General features: G+C 37.9%; 4 protein-coding genes across 8 annotated transcripts in view; 2 read left to right on the top strand and 2 right to left on the bottom strand.

Moving 5' to 3' along the window:
- LOC105837582 (agrin) overlaps positions 1-8,804 on the top strand; it is a 35,754-nt gene extending 26,950 nt beyond the window's left edge. Inside the window, exons 2-9 of one of the 2 annotated variants that reach the window (XM_012682477.3) lie at positions 2,185-2,301; positions 2,944-3,253; positions 3,673-3,816; positions 4,252-4,416; positions 4,618-4,782; positions 4,922-5,044; positions 5,521-5,697; positions 7,434-8,804. In XM_012682477.3, the coding sequence (XP_012537931.1) occupies positions 2,185-2,301; positions 2,944-3,253; positions 3,673-3,816; positions 4,252-4,416; positions 4,618-4,782; positions 4,922-5,044; positions 5,521-5,697; positions 7,434-7,665 (1,433 nt within the window). In that variant the 3' untranslated portion in view covers positions 7,666-8,804. The remainder of the gene's footprint in view (positions 1-2,184; positions 2,302-2,943; positions 3,254-3,672; positions 3,817-4,251; positions 4,417-4,617; positions 4,783-4,921; positions 5,045-5,520; positions 5,698-7,433) is intronic. The other variant, XM_036290789.1, reaches the window with a different exon arrangement.
- Positions 8,805-11,632: 2,828 nt separating this feature from the next.
- LOC105837580 (RNA polymerase II-associated factor 1 homolog) lies at positions 11,633-14,575 on the bottom strand. Its single transcript, XM_012682473.3, has 8 exons — positions 14,309-14,575; positions 14,144-14,236; positions 13,742-14,066; positions 13,516-13,659; positions 13,337-13,440; positions 12,783-12,999; positions 12,452-12,704; positions 11,633-12,360 (listed from the first exon to the last, which is right to left on the bottom strand). The coding sequence occupies exons 1-8, from the start codon at positions 14,380-14,382 to the stop codon at positions 11,843-11,845; spliced, it is 1,728 nt and encodes a 575-aa protein (XP_012537927.2). The 5' UTR covers positions 14,383-14,575; the 3' UTR covers positions 11,633-11,842.
- On the top strand, positions 12,873-19,149 carry LOC105837581 (probable protein S-acyltransferase 23). 4 transcript variants are annotated; one of them, XM_028189870.1, is made up of 10 exons: positions 12,873-12,959; positions 15,481-15,651; positions 16,430-16,674; positions 16,791-16,905; positions 16,983-17,108; positions 17,181-17,626; positions 17,711-17,960; positions 18,020-18,192; positions 18,262-18,427; positions 18,501-19,149. In XM_028189870.1, the coding sequence occupies exons 3-10, from the start codon at positions 16,502-16,504 to the stop codon at positions 18,699-18,701; spliced, it is 1,650 nt and encodes a 549-aa protein (XP_028045671.1). In that variant the 5' UTR covers positions 12,873-12,959; positions 15,481-15,651; positions 16,430-16,501; the 3' UTR covers positions 18,702-19,149. The 4 variants fall into 4 exon arrangements, with proteins under 4 accessions (XP_028045671.1, XP_036146681.1, XP_012537928.1 ...); XM_036290788.1 differs by lacking the exon at positions 12,873-12,959 and adding an exon at positions 15,388-15,405; XM_012682474.3 differs by lacking the exon at positions 12,873-12,959 and adding an exon at positions 15,396-15,414.
- Positions 18,974-22,967, bottom strand: LOC105837579 (engulfment and cell motility protein 1). The gene is made up of 7 exons (XM_012682472.3): positions 22,585-22,967; positions 21,969-22,262; positions 21,457-21,885; positions 20,667-21,080; positions 20,146-20,583; positions 19,764-20,070; positions 18,974-19,681 (listed from the first exon to the last, which is right to left on the bottom strand). Exons 1-7 carry the CDS (start codon positions 22,693-22,695, stop codon positions 19,518-19,520), a joined length of 2,157 nt encoding a protein of 718 aa, XP_012537926.1. The 5' UTR covers positions 22,696-22,967; the 3' UTR covers positions 18,974-19,517.
- Between the last annotated feature and the right edge of the window lie 72 nt (positions 22,968-23,039).

The following is a 23,039-nucleotide window of genomic DNA, read 5'->3' as shown; positions in this document are numbered from 1 at the left end:
TAATTGTCGAGGAATGCGTGCGTTACATCTTGGGTACGTGCACCGTGTGATGCATTTTACAAGCCCCGATACGTCGCGATCGGCTCGCCGCGCGATTGTACCAGGCCGATCTTATCTGATGTATCGCGCATTAAATGTTTCCGCGAGCACTCTCCCGCGTTCAGTTATTTAATGGACTTCCTATGTTCAATGGACTGCAATATCCTGAGATATTCGAGCGATCGTTTCGTCAGAAAGGGGAGCGATCCCGCCCGATTGAAAGAACAATCTGGCTGTATTCCGTATTATAGTTAAACCATGCGTGTGACTCACTTCCTCCATTTAGGCAGCTATTTATTTTTTGCTGTTGACTTTACTTCCTCTCCGTGCCGACCGCGTTACATGTATGCTTAAGTTTATTATATTATTGTTATTGTTGCTGCTGCTATTGTTGTGTTGTTATTCTTATTATATTATATATACAATTATATCATTACAATAATAGGCACTCTCTTAATACGCGAGATATGTGATAGCGCGAGGTTACCGCGATGGCGCATAACAAAACGAAGCACCTAACAGTAAATGTTATTACACTTTTTTTCTTTTCTCTCTTTTTTCTTCTTCTTTAATCAGAGTACCGTTGACGCTTAAACTTTGCTTTTCTAACAGTACTTGGGCGTAGAACATGTCTATTAAATGAGTGGGAAGACGTACAATTTAGTGAAAGATCGTACCAGAGTACATTCCACGTTCGTTTATGCTAATGCGATATCATTAAGATACTATTATCTTTGATTTCGATTGATATTACAAAGAATCATCATATTTTACACGTAAGGTACCTAAACCGAATAAGGTCACTTCATTTACTTTTGAAAAATTCTATTTATGAACACTTATTGAAATAAACTAACAATAAATGAGAATTATTTTTATTTTAATTACTCTCACGAAAATAAAATATAACTTCCATATAGAATTGTATATAAACAAGAACATTTATAAATAATTATTTTGTAACTTTATAAATTATTTTTTTAACTCTAACATTGAATCTTATTATATGCTTTATGTATATGTAATAAGAATCTAAAAATAAATGTAAAATAACAGAAAAACTAAACATAATCTTTTAAATTAATTTTATAATATAAAGTGTGTGTGATTAATCACAAAAACAAAATTTCTTACAAAATTCCTTATAAAAAAACTATGTGCTAATATTATTGCAAAATGTATTTAAAAAATTTTTAATATCTGATCATAATGATTTAATTTCAAATTAATCGTCTATTTTAATTGTTTCATTTGACCAATTTTGTATCAATGCTATTCTCGTATTTGATCGTTTGTCAATTTCCAAATTGCTTCTCCTCTATATTTTTCTAATAAAGTGTAGTACTTTGATGGTATAATATTATACAATATATATTCAAATTTATACAATATATATTCAATTTTGTTTATTAATACAATTAACTCTTCCTCTTACCCATATTGTTTAATATCTGTAACGTTACTAATATCTAATGTCTAATGTCTATAAATGTATATAAATTATAAATTTTACTTAGCACATCATTCTTTGCAAATATCGTTTAAAATTTTTATGATTTTCCCTATTAAAAACGATTTGCACCGTTATTAAAAATATTTTATTATGTTAAATTAGCACGTAATGTAAATCCAGAAAAATTTGATTCGAATTTAATTCGTAATTCGATTTGACTTTACAAATGTTTGATTTGCATTCCTCTATAATGTACGTATAAAGTGATTTTTATAAAAACAAAACCCACTTCACACATCACGAAAGTTTTGTTACACTGAAAATACACGTTGTTATCCCTATCTTCTCTTCCACTTCCTGTGACATCGTCACTCTGAACATAAAACGTATTTGTAAAATATAAAATATGTCAAATTAAAAGTTGAATCTTACTCAATGCTGGGCCTTATTCCGTTCAAGTACCTCTTAATCTGCAAGATTTTTTCAGAGAGGGGAGGGGGAGGGATAGACAAGTATCTTCTTTGCTCTCCCTACAGATCTCTGCCATCGATTCGAACGATCATACATGTGCTGTAGTTATTTTCCAGGAGGGGGAAAGGGTGCTCCTTGCCCTGTGGATGTTTATGCGTTAATTGTTTATAATGCGTTATCAATGTTATCCTTAACGCCACATCACAATTTCTGTTACGCAGATTACGTGTCCGGTGCGTGTCCCAGGATATGCCCGCCAAGTGGCGAGCCCGTTTGCGGCAGCGACGGTGTCATATACGCGTCGCAGTGTGAAATGCGGAAGAAGATGTGCGGAAAGGGTAAGGCGCTTTTAATTATAATAGTTATTATAGTAGCACACGCTCCGGTTCGCTCGCCGCGAGATTATAGTTTTTTCTCTCCCCACCCCAAGACTCGCTCGTCGCATAGACCTATATATCACTCCATATGATTTCGTTATCCCGTTTTGTATATTAACCGACGGTAAGAATAAGCGCGTAGGCCCATTAGTAGCGGTTTATCGAGAAATATAACCTCGGCAAGAGCACGCTTCAATTACAATCGCGGAAATAACGCGACCTTTATTCGCCGATCTTACCGTATACTTCACGGCGCGGACGGTCACGATAAAGAGATCCTCCTCCTATCGTATTCTCTACTCTAATATATCGGCTATAGAAAGTAGCTTATACGGGTAACGAGGGATCCGTTCATTCGTATAATAGACGGCCGCGATAAACTATACACGGTCGGCAAAACGAATCGCGATTTCCTATAGACTCTATAGAGCGTCGAAACGAACTATTTACCATTCAGTTAGAATATCGGGCGATTTGTGGACGGAGATTGTGGTCTTCGCGTGTACATATACACACCGAGAATCTCGTTTCGCTTGATGACCGCGCGAAATCTATCTATCCACTGGTATCTCATTATTTCGCCGACGTTGTACGGTCATTTAGGCGTTACCGTGGCCACGGAGAAGACGGCTTGCCTGAGGTCATCCGGTAGCAAGTGCGAGCATCGCTGTCCGGGCGATCAGGATCCGGTATGCGGCACCGATGGGCGTACTTACCTGAACAAGTGCATGCTCAGGGTGGAGATCTGCCGAGTCGGGATCGAGCTATCCCATCTTGGGCCCTGCAACAATATTTCGGCCCACAGGGAGAACTGTCCGGTCTCGTGCGATTACGCGCCGCTCGACGGACCGGTTTGCGGAAGCGACGGAAACGTCTACAAGTCCACGTGTCAGATGAAGTTGCTCACTTGCGGGTACGTCGAAGGTCCCACCTACGGCAATTATGGTTTTGGAGATGGAACGGCGAGCCACGAAATCGGGAGAATCCTCGAAACTAAGCGGAAACCGGAAACTACTCTTATTCGCTGATTGTCTGTCTGTCTGTCGCATTTGCCTGAAGAGAATTTTTTCGCGTGATAAAGCAGAGTCCGTTATAACCATTCGCGTTTATGTTTATGTCTATATACATCTCACCTGTTATTTCTCCCGTTTTCCGCATGGAAAAAAATTACTGGCTTTATAAATACTGTAATTCACTGTAGACGCCGTTGTAGTCGTCTCTCCTCGTAAAACGTAAAATGCGTATTATTCTGTGGGAAGGAGAGTTTATTCTCTAAGTCTAACATAAAACTAGCTTGGCCGCAAAACGATTTTGACTTTTTCCGTTTCGCAGCCAAGGCGTCGTGCGTACGAATAAGAAGCACTGCCAGACCACAAGACATTGTCGTGAATCCTGCTGGCGCGGTGCGAAGCCTGCCTGCGGTAGCGACGGTATTTTGTACTCGAACACCTGCAAAATGCGGGCGAAGAATTGCGGGTAAGCGGCAACTCCTCGGTGAATTCAATGTACGACTGGTATCGTTCACGCGGGACGCTTCTAACAAAACTCTCGCGAGCTCTCGAGAGACCTGCTTCATCCTTTCTGTGTTCCTTTCCTCTCGGTATTATTCCCCATACGCACTTAATCATTCACGAATTGCTTCCCTGTACCCTTCTTCTATATATCTCTCTCCCTTCTCCTCTCCTCCCCCCCAATTTAACTTGGAGGACAACTTGGTCGAGCTGTCACATCTTTTGCTTCTTTTCTCACTGGGATTTTTGTTCTAAATATTAGAACGCAATGAGTCCTAACAATTCTTCTGAAATATCTGAATTTTTTCTTGAACAATCGATGAATTTTATAATTTTATTCTGTCTATTTTAATGAGATTTCATTAATCTCCGATGATACTTATCGGACTGTGCCTTTCAGCAAGCACGTCTTTGAAGTGCCGATGTCGTTCTGCGTATCTCGGGAACGGACATCCGGAAGCAATGCGTGTCCCTTGGACTGCAAAAACGAGCCGGAAGTATCAGTTTGCGGATCGGACGGAAATGTATACAAGAATGAGTGTGAGATGCAAATGCTAAACTGTGGGTACGTATTATCTGCTGTATGTAAATTATAAATATATCAATCTCATTAAAATTGATTCGGTGCAAAAAATCATACAACTTATATTAACCCAAGTAGTAGTAGTAGTGGTCTTTTTTATTATTTAAAATTCAAGTTGCTTACTTTCTTGTTGTCGAATAACGAGTTGCCAGCGTGAGTCTTTAGCAAAGTGTTAATCAACAGGCATGCCAGAAGAAAAGTAACGGTAGTAGACTTTGAGAAGTGCAGATCCCGGCTAACGAAATGCATGAAGCAACAGCAGAGGTGCGGAAGCGAAGTGGATCCAGTTTGCGGTAGCGACGCGAATACTTATCCAAATCAGTGCCATTTAAATGTAGCGGTTTGCTTGTAAGTTGTCCATTTCAGAGTCAGTCCAATATTGATAAATTTCTGTCTTACGTCAGATAAAAATGACAAATATTCTATTGTGAGCTCCAAAAATTGCGTTCCTCGACGGACTAATCTTCTCCGATTTAATGCGTTTTAGGAAGGGCATCCAAACGGCTCACGTTGGCGAATGCACGACCTTGAAGGAGATCGAACACTGCCCCGAAGACTGCTCCGAAGTACCCGAGGAACCAGTTTGTGGAAGCGACGGCAATGTTTATCGGTGATTAAGAGCGTTATTCGGATTCCAGAACGTCCGCCACCGAACATTTTAAGGGCGCGTGCAACTCAAACGGGTCGTTCGACAAACCGGGACCTCCTGCGCCTCGGGCCCTTTTCAGAACCTCTTCTTTTCTTATATCTAGTTCTGATTCAATCGAGCACGATAAATTGATATTTATTAAATTGCAATTTCTGAAATTTTACCAGTATGTAGATATACATCTGTATTTATTTGTCGAGTGAAAATCGTGAAAATTTGCAGTAAAATTATTTCTGGTCATGTTAGATGCAATAATTTCACGGTATTAAAATCCAAATATTCAAACTGCAACATTTTCTTTCGAGCTTAAAGACGAGTCGAGCTGAACGCAATGTGTTATAACAACATAATGTGTTAAATAGTGACCGCGGATCATTCCTCCCACGAAAGCCATTATTTGCGGATGCGTCATGTGTGTGCACTTGTATGCATTTTAGATCCCTCTGCCATCTGCAACGTGAGACTTGCGGCCAGAGGGTAGTTCAAGTTCCGGCACAACACTGTCGCACCACTGCGCTTTGCAACCAGATTTGCAGCGGGGAACGTCAGTTTGTTTGCGGTTCCGATAACAAGCTTTATCGTAACGAATGCGAGATGAAGAGGGACAATTGCGGGTAAGCCACGAATGCTGTGTGTTTGCACGTTTTTATTGATGCGTAGCGCTTTTGTTCAAGAAGTGGGCACTTTTAATGAATTAATCCCAGCAATATTTTCAAAGGAGTCTCGAGAGGTGCATAACTGCATTGAAGAATTAAGTCTTATTAAACTTTCTCTCTTCTTTGCAGTGACATAGGTAATATATAATAGAAAATAAATTAAAAGTGTTACTAATTGTGGTAGTAAGATAGTGAGGGCAACGAACAAGAATTATAAATATTAACCTGACAAAGGCATTTAAAGCTGTTACTTCATCTTACACAAAATATTTAGATTTTATTAGACTCTCTCCTGTATTAATTGTAGATAAAATAAGACAAACGCTTTAATTTTCTTTTTAAAGCGGAAGGAAAACTTCAATTTCCTTTTTATTCGATTAACAGCTTTCTACTGCCGAGGAAAGTAATTAAATTACCTCAGAATAATTTAGTCACGTTACTTCAATTTTAAGCGTATAATTGTCATTTAGGTTTAGCAAAAAAAACGACCCTGGAATAATTTCATTGCCACATTGCCCTGGAAGTGAGAAAGCTAATTATTCATATGCAATTATTCTATTTATTCAGAAGCGACTAGAGAGAGAGCGGCGCGTTTCGTGCCGCACATATAATTTTGTTGACCGCGATCGTGCCTCTTCCCGATATAATACTTTCCATAGACTTTCATTACGTCCGATCGCGTCATTGAAATACATCCGTGGAAGAGAGGATCGCCTAAGAAACTGGTCCTCGAGAAACGGTTAATCCTGGGCCGGTATCGCGTGCGCATCCACACGATGAAAGTCCGTGAATGATTCAGCCGGAGAGCCGTTTCCATTACATCCTCCTCTATGGAAATAATAAACCACTTCTATCACGCCGCATACCAGCGGTAAGATGTTTTTGAACCTGCTCGTTCAAATACGCGAAAGGAAAGTATCCTACTTCGGCAAGGTGAATTGCGAACACAATCGCGCTCAATCTCGAAAGTAGAAATTGCCTGTGCCTCCGCGCGGCCCATTTTCCCAAAGGAGTCATTTTCTATTTCTGATCGCTTTCTAACGCACGTTTTGTTCACGATATGTATCTACGTGTACTCATGCCAAATAAACCTTAATGGCGAACAGAACGATGGACGTATTGCGGACTATTGTGCGATCCAAGTTATCGAAATCCGTTATAGATAGTTAAACTTGCCAAAGCCTAAAGCAAATAACATCCAAATCTCTACTAGAAAGTTTGTAAGCAAAATGGCACAAAATTAGACACAAATTTTGTTATATAAAATGTCGACAAATTGTTAGCAGAAATATTACAAAGTGTGCTTTACAAACCTTGCTAGCAAATAGTTGTCAAATATCGAGCAAGACTTGACGATATACTTGTCGTCAAGAAGTGAACAAGATCTGCATAACTTAGTTTGACGTCAAATTGTTATCAAAAAGTAGTTTAGCGCCAACTGAATGGCACAGATCTTGCTCGCTTTTTGACTACAATTTGCTGTCAAATTATGATGCAAATTTTGTCAGCAAAACACAAACTGATTGCTATAATATTTGATATCAAGTTTTGAGCTAATTTGTTGCCAATTTGATGACAAATTGTTTACTGGGTTACCGAGAGATGTAATTATACTTCCTAATGCCCGAAAATAATACAGTTTTTTTGCTAATACAGCATTTTTCAAATAAAGAGAAAAAACGTCTTGATTCTAGGAAACACGTGTATGTGGTGCCGATGAAGAGGTGTGTCCAGGGTTTCCTGTTTCGCGGCTGCCAGAAGATTTGTCCACCTTACTACGATCCGGTTTGCGGCACCGACGGCATGACGTACAGCAACGAATGCTTCCTGGAGATCGAAAACTGCCGCAGCAGGAGTCTCGTCACGAAAAAGTATCATGGAGTGTGCGGACAGCCAACGGAGGAACCGAAAAATTATCTCTATTAAGCTCGACTGAGCTGGCACGATGATACGAGAAAGAGAGAGGGAAAATAAAAGAAGAAAATCGATCGACAAGATAATTTGGTTCATATCTCCCCAAGTTTTGAGAAGCGATAATTACCGTACAATTGATTTTATGTGTCACGAGTCCTGTATTTAAGTTCGCTCGGTTCACATTGACCAGCTGCGGAATTCAATGAATTTCGATTAAGTACTTGGGCTGTACGAGCGTAACGTTCACGACTCTAGACAGACAAACGCAACGCGTGATGGGGAATCGTTCACGTGGATTTCGGATATACAATCGCTCCCTTTATCCTCGCCGACAATCCGAAATGCGCGCTGAATTTTTACAGGGGAGAAAAACGCGCTCGAAGGAAACGAGCATCTCGCCAGTCCGGAAATTGTTATCGTGTGTTGCTATTTCTACGATAATAATAACGCGATTGCCGATCCCTTCTCGGATCAGCCGCGCGTTCGCAAATCTCTCATTCGCACGTACGTAACGAAATTACAGTTCGCAAATTCGTTATTGTACACGACAGGTGACGAACAATTTCGTCCAGATTATTTCTTAAGGAACTATCTTTTTCTTTCTTTTCTTTTTTAATTGGGAAAGGGTCGCTAGTCGTGCATTGATATAGTTCTTTTTTCGCACTTGACGATATAGACTCATTATTATTTATTGTAGCATTAATCATTGCATACGACGCGATTCCATCTCCTTTTTTTTTTACAGATACGCCCGTCATTCTAATTACAACTATTAATGTGACGTCATCAGAGCGTATTCATATTTTAGGGAAATATTGTGCTACTACATCTCCCTCCCGACATGTGATGTGTATTCGTTTATTATTATAATTATTGTCATTGCAATCTTAATTTATTTTCAAGTATGCAAAAATTCTTTTGCATTGACACTAACACTGTATACGCTTCCAATGTCAATAATAAATCATATATGTATATTTTAAGATATAAAAGTTGCGTAAATCATATGCGTAATAATTAATCGAAAATGACATATTATTTATTTATATCTACTTTTATTAAGATTCATACAGAAATCTAACTTTGAAGCGCAATTGTGACACTACAATGGTGTACATGTATCAAGTATTAATACATAATAATGATATAATTTGGCTGAGTTTAATTTCTGCAAATAGTAACAGTGAAAAAAAGTAAAAGAGAGAGAGAGAGACTCTCAATGGAAATAAATCATTAAAATCCCTTGAAATGAAAAATGAGAATTACTGAAAAATATTGTTGAATATATTTTAGTGTAAATTATACTTTTAGCAAAATACTAAAAAGCTAAGATAAAGATAATTGTTAAAATTGATGGAAAGATAATACAAAACATGCAATATCTTTACAGATTTATTAACAAAAGTTGTACGTTAAAATAGGTTAAAGTAATACTATGAACTTTAAGAACAAATATAAAAATGTTAGAAAAATAATAAAATAAAAATCAATATAAAGCTTTTAGTTAAGTTTTTCTACTTAAATATTTGCAATTTAATTATAATATAAATGTTTAAACTTACAAGTTATTGCAATTACAAATGTTTAAGTTTATAATATTTAGAATTTTTTTAATTTCTTAAAGTACATACTGTTTTGTATTTCTTTATAATCTCAAGACTTACTTGTGAAATACTTTTATATTCTTCGTTCCTTTCATATATATTACTAAATTTTAATAAATTTCGCTGAACAATTTTATTAATCCCTTGTGGTCACACTTTCGAATAATTTCATAATGGTCAACGAGTTTTCTTCACAATTTAATCAATGTCTCCTCACACATTAATTAAATAAGATTAAAATAAAAATATAATTAAATTTGAAATAAATTATAATAACATGTTAAAAGCTCAATTAATCTGTTTTCTCAATATTTCAGAGCGTATTTATTTTATCGTTTAGTATAAATGCTCTTAGAATACTTAATGAAAAAGTATGTTTGTTGCATTTTTGTTTTTCTCTGTACTTCAACCGAAATTGTCTTAACGCGAAACACATACGTGGGATATCGCAAAGAATATTAAAAACGCGTTGCCAATTAAAGCGACAATGTAATGTACAAAAAACGGCCAAGTTAAACACCATTCTGCGTGTAGACAATAACCTACCAGAGCGGAATCTGAGAGCGATCATCGCGTCGTTTTAAGGTGTTTTTGTCCATCAGCGCCTCTATATGCACAAAATGTGCACATTGAACTATGTAGTCAAATATCTATGAATTCCGTAGGTAATGTGCATGACTTTTTGGGTCTCTTCTATGCTATGTCCACGTTTATTTGGTTATGTTTCATGCTATAGCCGTAAATTTTACAATTATATGCATTCATATTTTAAATCTGTTTTAGGAAAAGGGGAATAATGTTTGTGCACGTGTTCTATAAATGTGCAATACCACATATACATGATATAAATTCAATTAATTAATTCAATAAAAATTCACTCACCGATTGCTGTCGCTGCTTCTGCTGCTGATGCTGCTGCTGCTACTGCTACATTCCTTTTCCGGTTTTGATTCTGAAAATGTGATAAATATATTATTCCTAAACTCAAACACAAAAGCAGGTAAAGAAATATGTATCATTTGAAAAAATAGTATATTTATTACCGAGTCACTCCATGGATGCCGCTTTCTGCTGACGTCATCCTGCTATTTCGAATCGAACCGCACATTAATAACGATCGCCGATACTTTATTCGGCAATCCCGATATTACGGATAATATATCACACAAACGAGTAAAACGTAAACAGCGCGCGAGAATTTCACTTGGCGCGACCGTTACATTTAAAAAAATACATGAAAGGACGGCTCGTCTGATTGGCGGCGAAAATCAACATGGCACGAAAGTGGCGTGACGTCACGTAACTTCTAGAAACGCAAGCCGAGGAAAACGGTGAAAAAACCGTTTGAATGAAATTACACGCCGAGATACAATTAACGAACGGAGACAAATTCGTTTCGAGAATTTCGAGTCGTATGCTCGGACGACGACTAGTAACACTTCACTTAAATTAATTGGCACTCGCGATATTCTACCGAAACGTATCCTTTTCACACTTTGCTCGAACGCGCACGCGAACACTTCACTCGAAACCGAACGCACGATACCTCGCGGGTCGTCTGTTAGCGCGACGGCACTCTCAACACCGTACCTGCGCACAATTCGAATCTGACGCGGACACGCACGGAGAACGTCCTGACCGGCGCTGGAACGTGAGGAAACATGGCGGCAACGGCGCCAGCGGCGGACGTGACCGTTGGTAGGTAGACTCGGCGGTACTTGGCGCTAGTCGGCGCCACTCGGCAAGCCGGTCGCCAGCAGCGCCGAGTACCGCAGAGTCTACCTGCCAACGATTCGGTATAAAGTCCGATACGTAATAAACATCGCATTTTCTGACTCGAAAATAAAAATACGACAACTTTTTAATCGCATTCCACTCACTATTGATTAATCATTTGAATCGACATCTGAATTGCAAATTAGATTTACTAATGTTCTGGAGAAAAATGTGTGTACGTATGCGTGCGTGTGTGGTGTGCGCGTGTGATAACATGAAAATAATAATAAAAACCAAAAAATATAATTTCTACTATTTCTGATAAAATTTAAATGATCCATGATACATTAATTACTGTTTATACATATAGATATGAGAGTAAAATAGAAAAGAAACAGCTTATATATTTTACATTGTATATGCGTAATCTAGATTTTTATATTTTTAACTTTTAATTTATCGTCGATATCGCACGCTGGAATCCATTATTGCTCGAGATAACTCCTTTATCTTTCTTGCATGTTAAATTGTTTTTCAACATGTGCTTATCGCTAAATTGAACATTAAAATTATTGAAGATCCATTTTGGATCTGATATGATAGACTATAAACAAAGAGCATTATAGGAACAATCTCTATCAAAATTTAAAAAATATATATTTACTTATAAATTTATTTTTTATTGTATCACTAAGCACTCGTACACCCTGTAATGATTACGGATCATATAATTACCATCAAAGACTTATTTTTTATTCGCTCAGCATGCAATTATTTCAAATAAACAGACATTTGTTCAAAATAACATTATCAAGGTGAAAATGACGACATTAGAAATAAACTCGTTACTCTCGATCATGCTTCTCGACTCACTCGCTCTCGGAGCCGCTTTCGCCGCTCGCGCTAGCGGAACCGCTATCGCTACCAGTTGCGGATCTCGATCTTGATCGCGACCTGGACTTGGACCGCGAGCTCGACCGAGATCTTGACGGTGACTTCGCAGGTGTCCCCGAGCGCGATCTCGACTTGGATCTAGATCTCGACGTGTTCCTCGATCGAGGACTTCCAGATCGAGATCGTGATTTACTGTGCGATTTAGACGGCGAACGCGACTGAGAACGCGAGCGCGATCGAGACGGCGATCTAGATTTGGAGGGTGAACGTGAACGTGAACGTGAACGTGAACGTGAACGTGAATGTGAAGGCGACCGCGAATGCGATTTCGACCTCGACCTTGATCTTGATTTTGATTTGGATCTTGATCTTGATTTCGATTTCGATCTCGATTCGGAATGAGATCGTGAACGGGATCGCGATTTTCTGCTAGACGCTCGTGAGGATGCCCTCGACGACGCACGTGATTCTTCTCCGTTTTCTGCTTCGGAACCTGCAAACAAATTTTCCGGTCATCGAAAAAAACTTTAGAGTGACACAATAAGCTTGCTCTCTCTACATATCGATAAATGTATAAAACGAACCTTTAACCGGCATATCTTTCTCGTTTGCCTTCTCGTCTTGTTGAGTTTCCTGCTCCTCCTCTTCTTCCTCTTCTTCATCCTCGTCCTCCTCTCCTGGCGGCTCCAATTGTTTTTCTCGATATCTCTGCATTCTGAATTCGTTGGCGTTCAATGGTCGATGACGTACTATCAGGCGTGTGTTATTTGGTTGCTGTCCGACCTTCTGGCGCCGTTTGCTCAGTCGCACGCGCGTTTCTAGTTCATTGTAGTAAACCTGTGGTACACAAGAAAGGATTAACATGACATGATATTAATTACAACGCATGATATAAGAGCGCGCTCATATATATACCCCGTCTTGTCTTATCACAAGGAAATAATTCTCCTCGTATCCTTTGGAAGCTTTGCTTTTAACGTTCCAATTGTACTCTCTTGCCATTTTGTATTCATATTCCTCCTCATCGGCATAATCTATACCAGCTGTGAAGTCCCGACGGCGCTTCTCCAACGTTTCTTCCAACGGCAAAAAGTAAGCAACAAACTGTTCACCACTCTCATCCATCACACCTCTACAAAAAGCATTATTTTGCGCAATATCTAAATTAATTCGATTGTAAAAGCAACAATAATAGTTTTTTTCCTTTTTCAATACTCATAGTATAAAAGTATAAAAAGAAGCATTCATGCAAGATATTTTTTTAAATCTTACTTTTAAAAAGTATACCTTAGTATATTTATTAACAATAAACATAATAGAAGATATATGTATATAAATATATGACCTTGTTATTAACCTGCTTTAATGTTTACTTTTTGGTTTTAAAAACTATCTTCTATGCAAATATTTTTTACACTAAATGTACATTTGCTTCTTTTATATTGTATAAAATTACTACAAGATTTTACCGTATCATGGCTTGTGACATTTCTTCGATCTGTGCGGGTATAGATCGACCAGTTGGCGCAGGATCAGAATCAAATATGACTTGTGCACACGGATATTTCCATAACTAAAAAATTACAGAAGGGTAGGAATACATGATTACATATATTATGTGATACCCACACAGTCATAGTAATAGTACCTTAAAGTCTGGATATACCGGCAATATTTCTACAGGCACTACATTCGGTTTACTATAATGTCTTTCAATTGCCTTCTTGTTGTCTTCAAAGGTCTTTTCTATAGCTTTTATTTGACTTTCACGGTCCATATACAGTGTTTCCTCCTGGTTAAAAGTGAATAAAATTTGTATTTAAAAATACATACGAATATTACAAATATCATGTAATGTAGAAAACAGATCGTACCTTGAAGTTCTTCTTGATACTGTAACCAACTTTGGCTTCAACCTTGTCCGCCGTTTGTGGCTGGAATCTGGTACTCTCTGTGGAAATGTATTCTGTACGTCTCAACCATGAGACGCTCCTGGCGTGATGCCGGGAACGTTTTGAATCTTGCGGGGTAAGAACATCTTCCTCTAGTAACTTTTCATCGGCTGGATCCAACTGGGCATTTGGATCCCCCGCATACGTGTCCTTATTTATCAGATCAATCTCTACACCTAAATCATGTTCCGTCAACACTTCATATTTATAGTTGCGCTCTAAGGAGGTTGGATTGTACTGAATAAACCTACGTTATAGATAAAACAAATTATTAAAAACAAAGAAACGTGAGCTAAACAAAGTTTGACGGATCTCGTTTCTTACCTGGTCGGTTCGAAGGGATACGTTATGAATTTTGGATCAAATGGAATGTCCGGCAATGTGTTACAATATTTAACTCTGCATATGAGCTCAGATCTGAAAGATCGTGGATTGATGTATCAACGTCGTAATTAAATTTATTTGTAAACTGTTGATGCGCTTATTTACCGTTTTTCCGCTGGTCTAGCCGCACGTTTATCTCTGTCAGCTTGGTTGCTATTAGTTTGTATGGTAGGTGCCATTTTATCGCGTTGTGAACACGTTGATCGTAAATCCCATACGTAGATCTAATAATCGACAATACGATTCAACACTAATAACGCAATGTGAAAACAATGTCCTCATGGGCACAACATGACCGCATTACTGTTATAATTCATATGCAATTATGCAAGGCAATGCAAGGTGAAAAGGAGGCACAACCGAGCGAAGTAACTTTATCGTTTGTCGCGCGGGTCGTGCATCGCGCGTTAATGTGGAAGCAACGACATCTTTTATACGTTTACGGCAACTCAAGTTTCGCGGAATCACCCAGAGATATCGCCATCGTAACTGGCGCGATGTTTAAAAAAGATATAAAAGACGATAAATGGTTTGAAATTCCGGAAAATTTCATCCAAAGTATCAGCAAAGCATGTTAGGCAAAGAGGTTACTGGAAATCCGGTAATTTCCTCGCTCATTCTGTGCTCCTAATAACTCCGATGATTTTTCGGGTCTTTTAATCGAGAGCGTTACTTTCCGATGCCATCCGTCTTTTTCCTATTATATATTATACTTTCCTAATAATCTTTAATGAATTTTTTAAGCTTCGGAGTTATTAGAAGTACAGAATGAGCGAGAAAGTTATGTTTACTGAATTTTAATAACCTAGACACAAGGACCCAATTCTCACCTGTTTTATCGACTTCCATATAACTTCTTTGAAAAACGCACATTTATCACCCGATTATAGTGAAATGAAAAATTCGAGAATAAATAAAGCCAGAAATTAATTCTGACCGATCGAAAACTCGTAATCGACCAAAAGACTGTTGATTAAATGTGCGAAAAATGTTAACCTCCTTCTCGCCAAACTTGTCTTAATTGTTTTATTCTATCCCGCATATTTTCCTTCATCATTTGTTGTCAAGTTTAAAATGTCCATGACACGACGTCCTAATTTCTCGCGCGTTCTTCGCACGCAGGCGCTTCCATTAGCCCGTTATTGATTTGAATGCGCAAAAGACCGAGGCGGCATTCTCATTCCATGCGGACGTCGTGTCGCGTGAGAAAAGTGCTTTTGCCTATATCTCTCCTGCACTCGTGCTTGTCGTGGAAATCCGACGAACGGTGGTTTCAGGTCTGGAGGATAAGCTGCACTGCCAGGTGAGGCCCGGAAGACATGGTTGGGCCCAATGTCCCTTTGTGACTAACCGTCCCGGAGGGTGGAACGATCGCCACGCAAGGCGCATCCTTCAGAACGCCTTCCGAACACGAGCGTACAAATACAGAACTCGCGACGCTGTGCAAGGTAAAAAATGAGGATATGTGCATCGTGCATAATGCTAAAAAAATTATTTCCTGGAAATAAGAGCATTAAAAATCAATTATTAAAAATGGGGTCAGTAGAGATACAAAGTAAACGAGGATGACGTGGATCACGCTGACACTCTTCAAATGATGTATAATTAAAAGGGTTGGGTACTAAGTTACTAGTTAAAAAGTTAATAATTTTTAGATTAACTTTGTTTTAAATGAGTTTTTTTTTAATCAGTTTAAAATATACACTTTAATTTTTTTCAAAGCTAAAACTTTTACCTGTTTATATAAAAAAAATTGTAAAATACATTCAAATGTAAAAAAAATTTCTTCTGGCGTTTTATATAAATATAATTTACAAATAAATTATTAAATTTATTTGATGAACCTCAATTGTAGTTTTTTTTTATTAAAGTAATCTTTAAAAAATTTCAACAGTACAATTTAAAATAAATAATGCTTCTCACAAAATTTACTTTTAATTTGAGTTAATTTAATTTTCCTGATTCTTCATATATTAATTTAATTTTAATGTAACTTTTAACTGAGTTTTTCGTTTCATACAACTTCTTTTACAACAACTTAACAAAGTTAATTTTACAAGCTATTAATGTTACTTAATTTACTTAAAAATATATATTAATTTATCCAATCCTGACACTTAATAGAGAAAGTATGAAATACTTAACTTGTGTGATATCTTATTATGCAATTCTTCCAGATCTTTTTTTCCTTTAAAATTTGATGTGATCAATTGCGTATTTTTACAGGTGTATCCTGTGAGCCCTGTGGCAGGGCCCGGTGCGGCACGATCCGTATGGGAACTAAGCCCGGATCCCGACATGGTCGGGCATCTACCGAACAATCCGATATCCGGCCACCAGAATCATCATGGCTCCAGCAAGGACACGCGACAAAGGCATCGTCCTGACGACAACATCTATGCGGATGAAGCTACTACTGGCCAGAATCCTACCGATGAGACCAAACAGATCTTTGAATTACTCAGAGCTGGGTGAGATTTCGCAGAGAGAATAAATTCGAATAAAACTGAAAGAAACCATTTGCGTGGATGAACTCTTGAAAAGATGTAGTGAGGGAAGAACGCAGAAAAAATCATTCGTGTTGCAGGGAAATTGAGGCGGTCGAGGAACTGGTTGAGAAAAACGGACTGAGTGTGCTGAGCGCGAGGGATGAATGGGGATATACACCTGCTCACTGGGCTGCCTTAGACGGCAATGTTGAAGTTAGTTTTGAGAAACTCACATTGTAATCAAAACTGAATTCTTAAAATTAAAAACATAAAACTTCTCTGCCATACAGGTCATGAGATATTTGATAGAACGGAATGGACCCGTTGATTTACCATGTCTCGGCACACAAGGACCCAGACCAATACACTGGGCTTGTCGGAAAGGCCACAGTGCGATAGTACAATTATTATTGAAGGTACGTAGAAAAATTTTCCAAGGTAAGAATTTTTTGCGTCTATTCTGTTGTATTGTGTTTCTTTTTTTTCAGGCGGGAGTCGCGGTCAACGCGGCCGATTTTAAAGGCCTGACGCCTCTGATGACCGCCTGCATGTTCGGCAAATTCGCGACGGCCGCCTTCTTGCTAGGATCCGGCGCACAGGGACATTTAACGGACATAAACGGAGATACCGCCTTACATTGGGCCGCATACAAAGGGCACGTCGAGCTGATCAAGCTATTGATGTACAGCGGAGTGGATCTGCAGAAGCCAGACTACTTCGGGTCGACACCACTGCATTTGGCTTGCCTGTCCGGCAATGTCAGCTGCGTCCGAATTCTTTGTGAGAAGAGTAAGATTGAACTCGAACCGCGCGACAAAAATGGCAAAACACCGCTGCAACTCGCCAAGAGTCATCGCCACTCGGAGATTGTGCGTATTCTGCAGGCGGAACAGAAACGCCGTGCCAGATGGATACCGCCCATCAATGAGCTATGGTTTGTGCTTACCTTTTCTAACCGAAGAAATGAAATCGTTTTGAGATCAAATTAATATAAAGAATCCACGCGCTTGTTTTCAAGGGCGCTACTGTTTGGAGGAGCCGGCAACAGTAAAGGGCCATTGCTGTTGTTTATGATATCCGTTCTGCTGTGGGGATACCCGATGTACCTGTTGAAGTGCATTCCGTTAACTTGGAACCTTCTGCGAGGCAGTCATTATTGCTTCATTTACTGGAACATTCTCATGTGGATCTCGTGGATTGTGGCCAACAGAAGAGACCCCGGTTACGTGCCGCAAAACAGTGATGCCTATTACAGGGCGATAAAACAGGTATCAAGTGAACAATTTGTGAAATAATTGCAACATATTATTATATCGCGTTGTTTTAGATTCCATACTTCGACAAGTGGAAGAAGCGGAATATCGTACTGTCACGATTGTGTCACAGTTGCAGATGTTTCAGGCCCCTTCGGGCCAAACATTGCAGAATTTGTAACAGATGCGTTACGTATTTCGATCATCACTGTCCATTTATATATAATTGCGTTGGCCTACGGAACAGGTATAATCGATATAAATTAGATTCGCGTAAGTGCATAATAATTATTTTCATTCTCCTGTCTATTTTCAGAATGTGGTTCTTCTTGTTCGTTATGTGCGTGGCGATAAATTGCTCTTTTACATTATATTTCGCGTGTTACTGCATCGCAATTGAGGGAATTCAACTCTTATATGTTCTCGGCGTACTAGAGGCACTCGTCTTTTGCGGACTCGGCTGGATTCTAACGTGCACCTCGGTAGATACGACACATTTAAATTACTATTAATGTTTCAACGTATAAACTTTCTATCGGTATTTCTCTTCAACAGGTTCTACACGCATGTATGAATTTGACTACCAACGAGATGTTCAATTATAAGAGATACTCGTATTTGAGAGACAAAAGAGGCAAATACTTAAACCCTTTCAGCCGAGGACCCGTGCTTAACTTAATCGAATTTTTCCTCTGCCCGCCGGATCATCAAACAAACGATCTTCAACATTATCATATTCTGTCGGAGGATATATAAAATTCGGAACATATGGACCTCGATCGAACAACTATCTTATGCATTCTTTCGCACGGAGAAGCGTCAAGCGCAATCACTGCATGTACAATAATACATTATTTTTTTCAAGTTACATGTACATTTTCGCACATAAAAAATATTATTACCACTTATGAAAAATTCTCATATTTCATAGTTTATATCGCGCGACATTTTGCTGCCAGGGCACAAATTTGCAAAAATGTAGTCAAGAGTTTTATATCAGTTAACATTTTAATAAATATCTTGTAAAATTGAGTTTTACAGTTTATTTAATGTATTATAGTCTACTTACATAGAGATTAATATAAAATACTGATAGCACAATAATGATAAAAAATCTTACTTTATAAAATCTATTACGACAAACTGGTTATATTATCGTGCATATTACATGCTTATAAAGTTAATTAAAAGATCGTCAACATAATTATGGTGATTTTACTTTTCTACCTATATAATTCTTGTTTTTGGATAAATAGCTTCTTAAAAAATATATATATATATATAAATACATACACATAAAATTGCGCACACATATATAAAATTTAAAATGTTTCTTTGGTAAAATATTGCAATTTTCCGTGTCATTAAAGTGCATGATAGAAAATTACGATCCAGATAGGAAAATTACAATTTGTACCATAGCAATGTATCAGTTAAGTCAGAAAAAATATAAAAATTGATAATTACGTATATAGATTAATGGCTTAATGCTTATAAAAAAATTAATACATGATGCAAATTATAAATTATGTATGGCAACACCAATAGATGAATAAACACCACTTACAGTTTTTACTTTAATTCATAGCAAAAGTCATAATTTGGAGGTGGTTCGGGAATCGCAGGTGGATCTTGCGGAATGTCGATCCCTTCGGCATCTAACAATCTTAATTTAATATCCATGGATAATAAAGTCTCCAAGTCATTTTCAGCTTCTTTACTAGTCATTCTGTTTCCTATTAAAAAAAAAACAAGTAAAAATTCACTCATGTGTCATATATGTATACATAAGTATAATAGAAAGAATTTGCGACGCACCGAGTAAAGCATTGATGCCATCGGTCCAATAATCGAAAACCTGTTCGTCCGGAGCGACGAAATCGAGACTAGATACTTCAACAGAGTCCAGAGCCAATGAGAACGCTAACTGATGCGTAGTTTTTCGTCTTTGTAAATCTTTCATATGCGGACAATCCCTACCGATCAGTAATCCTCGAATCTCGACCACCGCTAGTTTTGTAGGAAGTTCGTCTATCGTTGGCATTGATTTCTCGTCGCAGTCTCCGTAATGGAAGACTTTGTGATTTGGCGATAAGCGAACGTACCAAAATTTATCTTTAATTCGCTATAATGTCAATATTTTCTTATAATTATTTATACGTAACATTGAGCGCATCTTATTTTAAAAAATGGCACATACCTGTCCTCTGGCACTATATTTCATAAAGCGAGTACCCTGCACTAAAAATCCTAATCGCTGCTGCTGAATCAGATCTAAGATTTCAGGAGTAATCTGTTCTCTGAGTTCAACAATTGGCCTCGCATGGCTTTCCCATTCCTCCCGATTTGTCCTTTCCTGTTGCCAAAGGTTCGTAATGGTCGAATAAGGCAACTGTTGCAACTTGTTTTTGAACTTATCCAGTCCTGTAGGTTTGCATTGAAGCGCTCTGGTAATCTGCTCGCGCACAACAGAGAAGACTTTAACGAAGTCTTCGGTAGTAGCTCTCATTTCCTTCCACGTCTTATTCAGCAGAACTATGCAAACGCAGTAAAATTCTTCGAATGGGTGATCGTGCGTAAAGAACATCGGATGATAAGACTGACCCTGTTCACTAGGAGCTTCACCAATGCGTAACACCTAATTAAAATATTCATCCATTGTACATATTACGTCCAGCATTAAATATATTATAATTCAAAGCCCTTGAAAATCTGCCTTACCTCGCAAAGCAATTTAACAAGTTCCACACTTGTTCTGCCAAAAGGACATTCGTGCTCGTCTGCTCTGCAAGAGTTCTCGAGAACGACCTTCGTGTAAGCTTCAGTATGATTACGAGCGAAATATACCATACAGTCCAATGCAAGCATCCCTGGTGGAGTCTCGGTAAAGTCAAGAGCAGGATTGATGTCATACTTGAAGCCCAATTTCTTGTAATCTTTAGCGAACAGTCCCTGTTTACGAGCCACATCACCACTATTTGCACCTTCCGTATCAAAGGCGATTCTTCGAAGTTCTTTAATTTTATCGTGCGCATCTTGATCCTGGGGATCCATCTTCGTCATCATTCGTTGTTCCAAGAGACTTAACATTAGCGTCTGCAGTACATAGAGCTGATGAGCCATTTCCGCTCCGACCTGTGAAAGCGGGATATTTTTAGAACAATAAAAACAGGTTCATCAATTAGAAATAACTCTAATTGAAAATACACCAATAAAAACAAAAATTCTGTTATAGCTTGATATTTGAAATACAGAACTAAGGTAATTCAAAACAAATGTTTATTTTGATGATCAAATATAACAAACAAATCTGCCATCTTAGTTCACAATATTTAGCAAACTTACATGGATTGTTTTAATTGTTTTAAATTAACTTCTCCAATCATGAAGAGATAAACGTAAGTCTACTAAAAAAATTATTCTATTGTGTATATATATGTGTGTGTATGTATGTATGTATATATATATATATATATATATATATATATATATATATATAAATTTATTGTACCTGTCCAGTAGATTGTATAACATTTGTCAAGAACACATTTCTGACTTGTTTGGATTGTAGGGTAGCAGAAACAGCTCGCCTTTTGTGCAGATCAGCCTTCAAAAAGAGTGCATTTATCAAAGCTATCGCGTTTTGTTGAATTTGAGGATTCATGCACTGCAAATGCATCACAAGATTGGGAAAGGTAACTTCTTTTTCCACTTGTCCATATTTTCCAGTGGAATTTAGAACTATATTCTCTAAAATGCTTAGAGAAGCCTCAACTATACTAGTGTCCTGAGTAATCGATTGATTATTCACGTAACTTGCCACTTTATTAATAAAGGGCGTTTCCAGAATATCCCATGATACAATTCCATGATCCATCAATTCCACAAACGACTGAAGAGAATATGCCAGCGCGTTTCCCTTATATTTTCCACCTTCCACCTAATAAAGTAGTCATTATGTAAGAAATATGAATAATTAACACAAGTCATTACATTATATTTTTGCATAAAAAATTCTGATACCTGTGAAATAATTAATGCCAATCCCTTCTTATTTATAAATTCCAGTGCAAAAGTCATGTCTATGCTGAGTGTGCTTAGCTTCTGCAGAGCTACTACCTTTTCCTCCGCTGTCCCATTATTGAGTTTGATCAAAATATCACTCGCCGTTTTTGATGGCGAAAACTCTAATCTAAGAATACTGCCATTTTTCACCTCATTTCTATTTTTCTCTGTGATGTAATTCTGATTATTGTTTTCCGAAAATTGCAAAGAGTACGACTCCGCATCAGACAAACCCCATCCATTGCATAATTCCTGAAATTAAAATAAATTTATTTCCTAGCTTTCTTACACAGGATATGTTTGAAATGCCAATAATATAATTGAAAGTGAGGTAATTATTTAGTTTAGACCCATCACCTTAAATAGTGATTTGGGTCTAAACTCAATAATTACCTTAATTTTAATTTATTTCGTTTCGAGTGGTCAAATTTTAATCTCCTATTCACAATCCTCAATCTTCAAGACGCTTTGTTCGCGAGAAAAACTTCGAAAACTGGAGGATCGATTCAGATCCTTTATAATTACTGAATTACTACATCATGCGAAACATCTGATGAGATTATGTCGATTGTACCTGGATAATTCCGGCTAAAGGTTGTTTCTGATTGAACTCGATGAGCTGTGGAACCTGATCGGTCATCTGGACGGCAATTTTCACGATATTGGAATCCTTCTGGACCGGCATTTTGACTGCTTATGTGTAAATAAAACGGAGGAGAGCAAAGCCCGTATCAGCTATCAGCCCGTATGATGAAATGTTCAGTGCGCCGGTCCAGTTTGTTTACAATCTGTTAACGAGTTTTGACGTCCTCGCCACTGTCACAACAATCCTGAGCGACCTGAGCGCGGCGACAGCGATATGCAGTTGCAAATCATGGTTGCAACAGTCACGTGACCGCGAGGTTAAAGCAGGCGAGTCCACTTCCGTCCATTAGCGGAAATGACGCATGACAGAACCGGCAATTAAATCAAATTCAACTCTCATTAGATACTAAATCATTCTAAAGGAAATTAAATTAAAGCTATGAG

Source organism: Monomorium pharaonis, chromosome 8 (assembly GCF_013373865.1).
Source record: "Monomorium pharaonis isolate MP-MQ-018 chromosome 8, ASM1337386v2, whole genome shotgun sequence".
Lineage (NCBI taxonomy): Eukaryota > Metazoa > Arthropoda > Insecta > Hymenoptera > Formicidae > Monomorium > Monomorium pharaonis.
The sequence above is the reverse complement of the archived record's forward strand: the minus strand, read 5'-3'. Positions and strand labels throughout refer to the sequence as shown.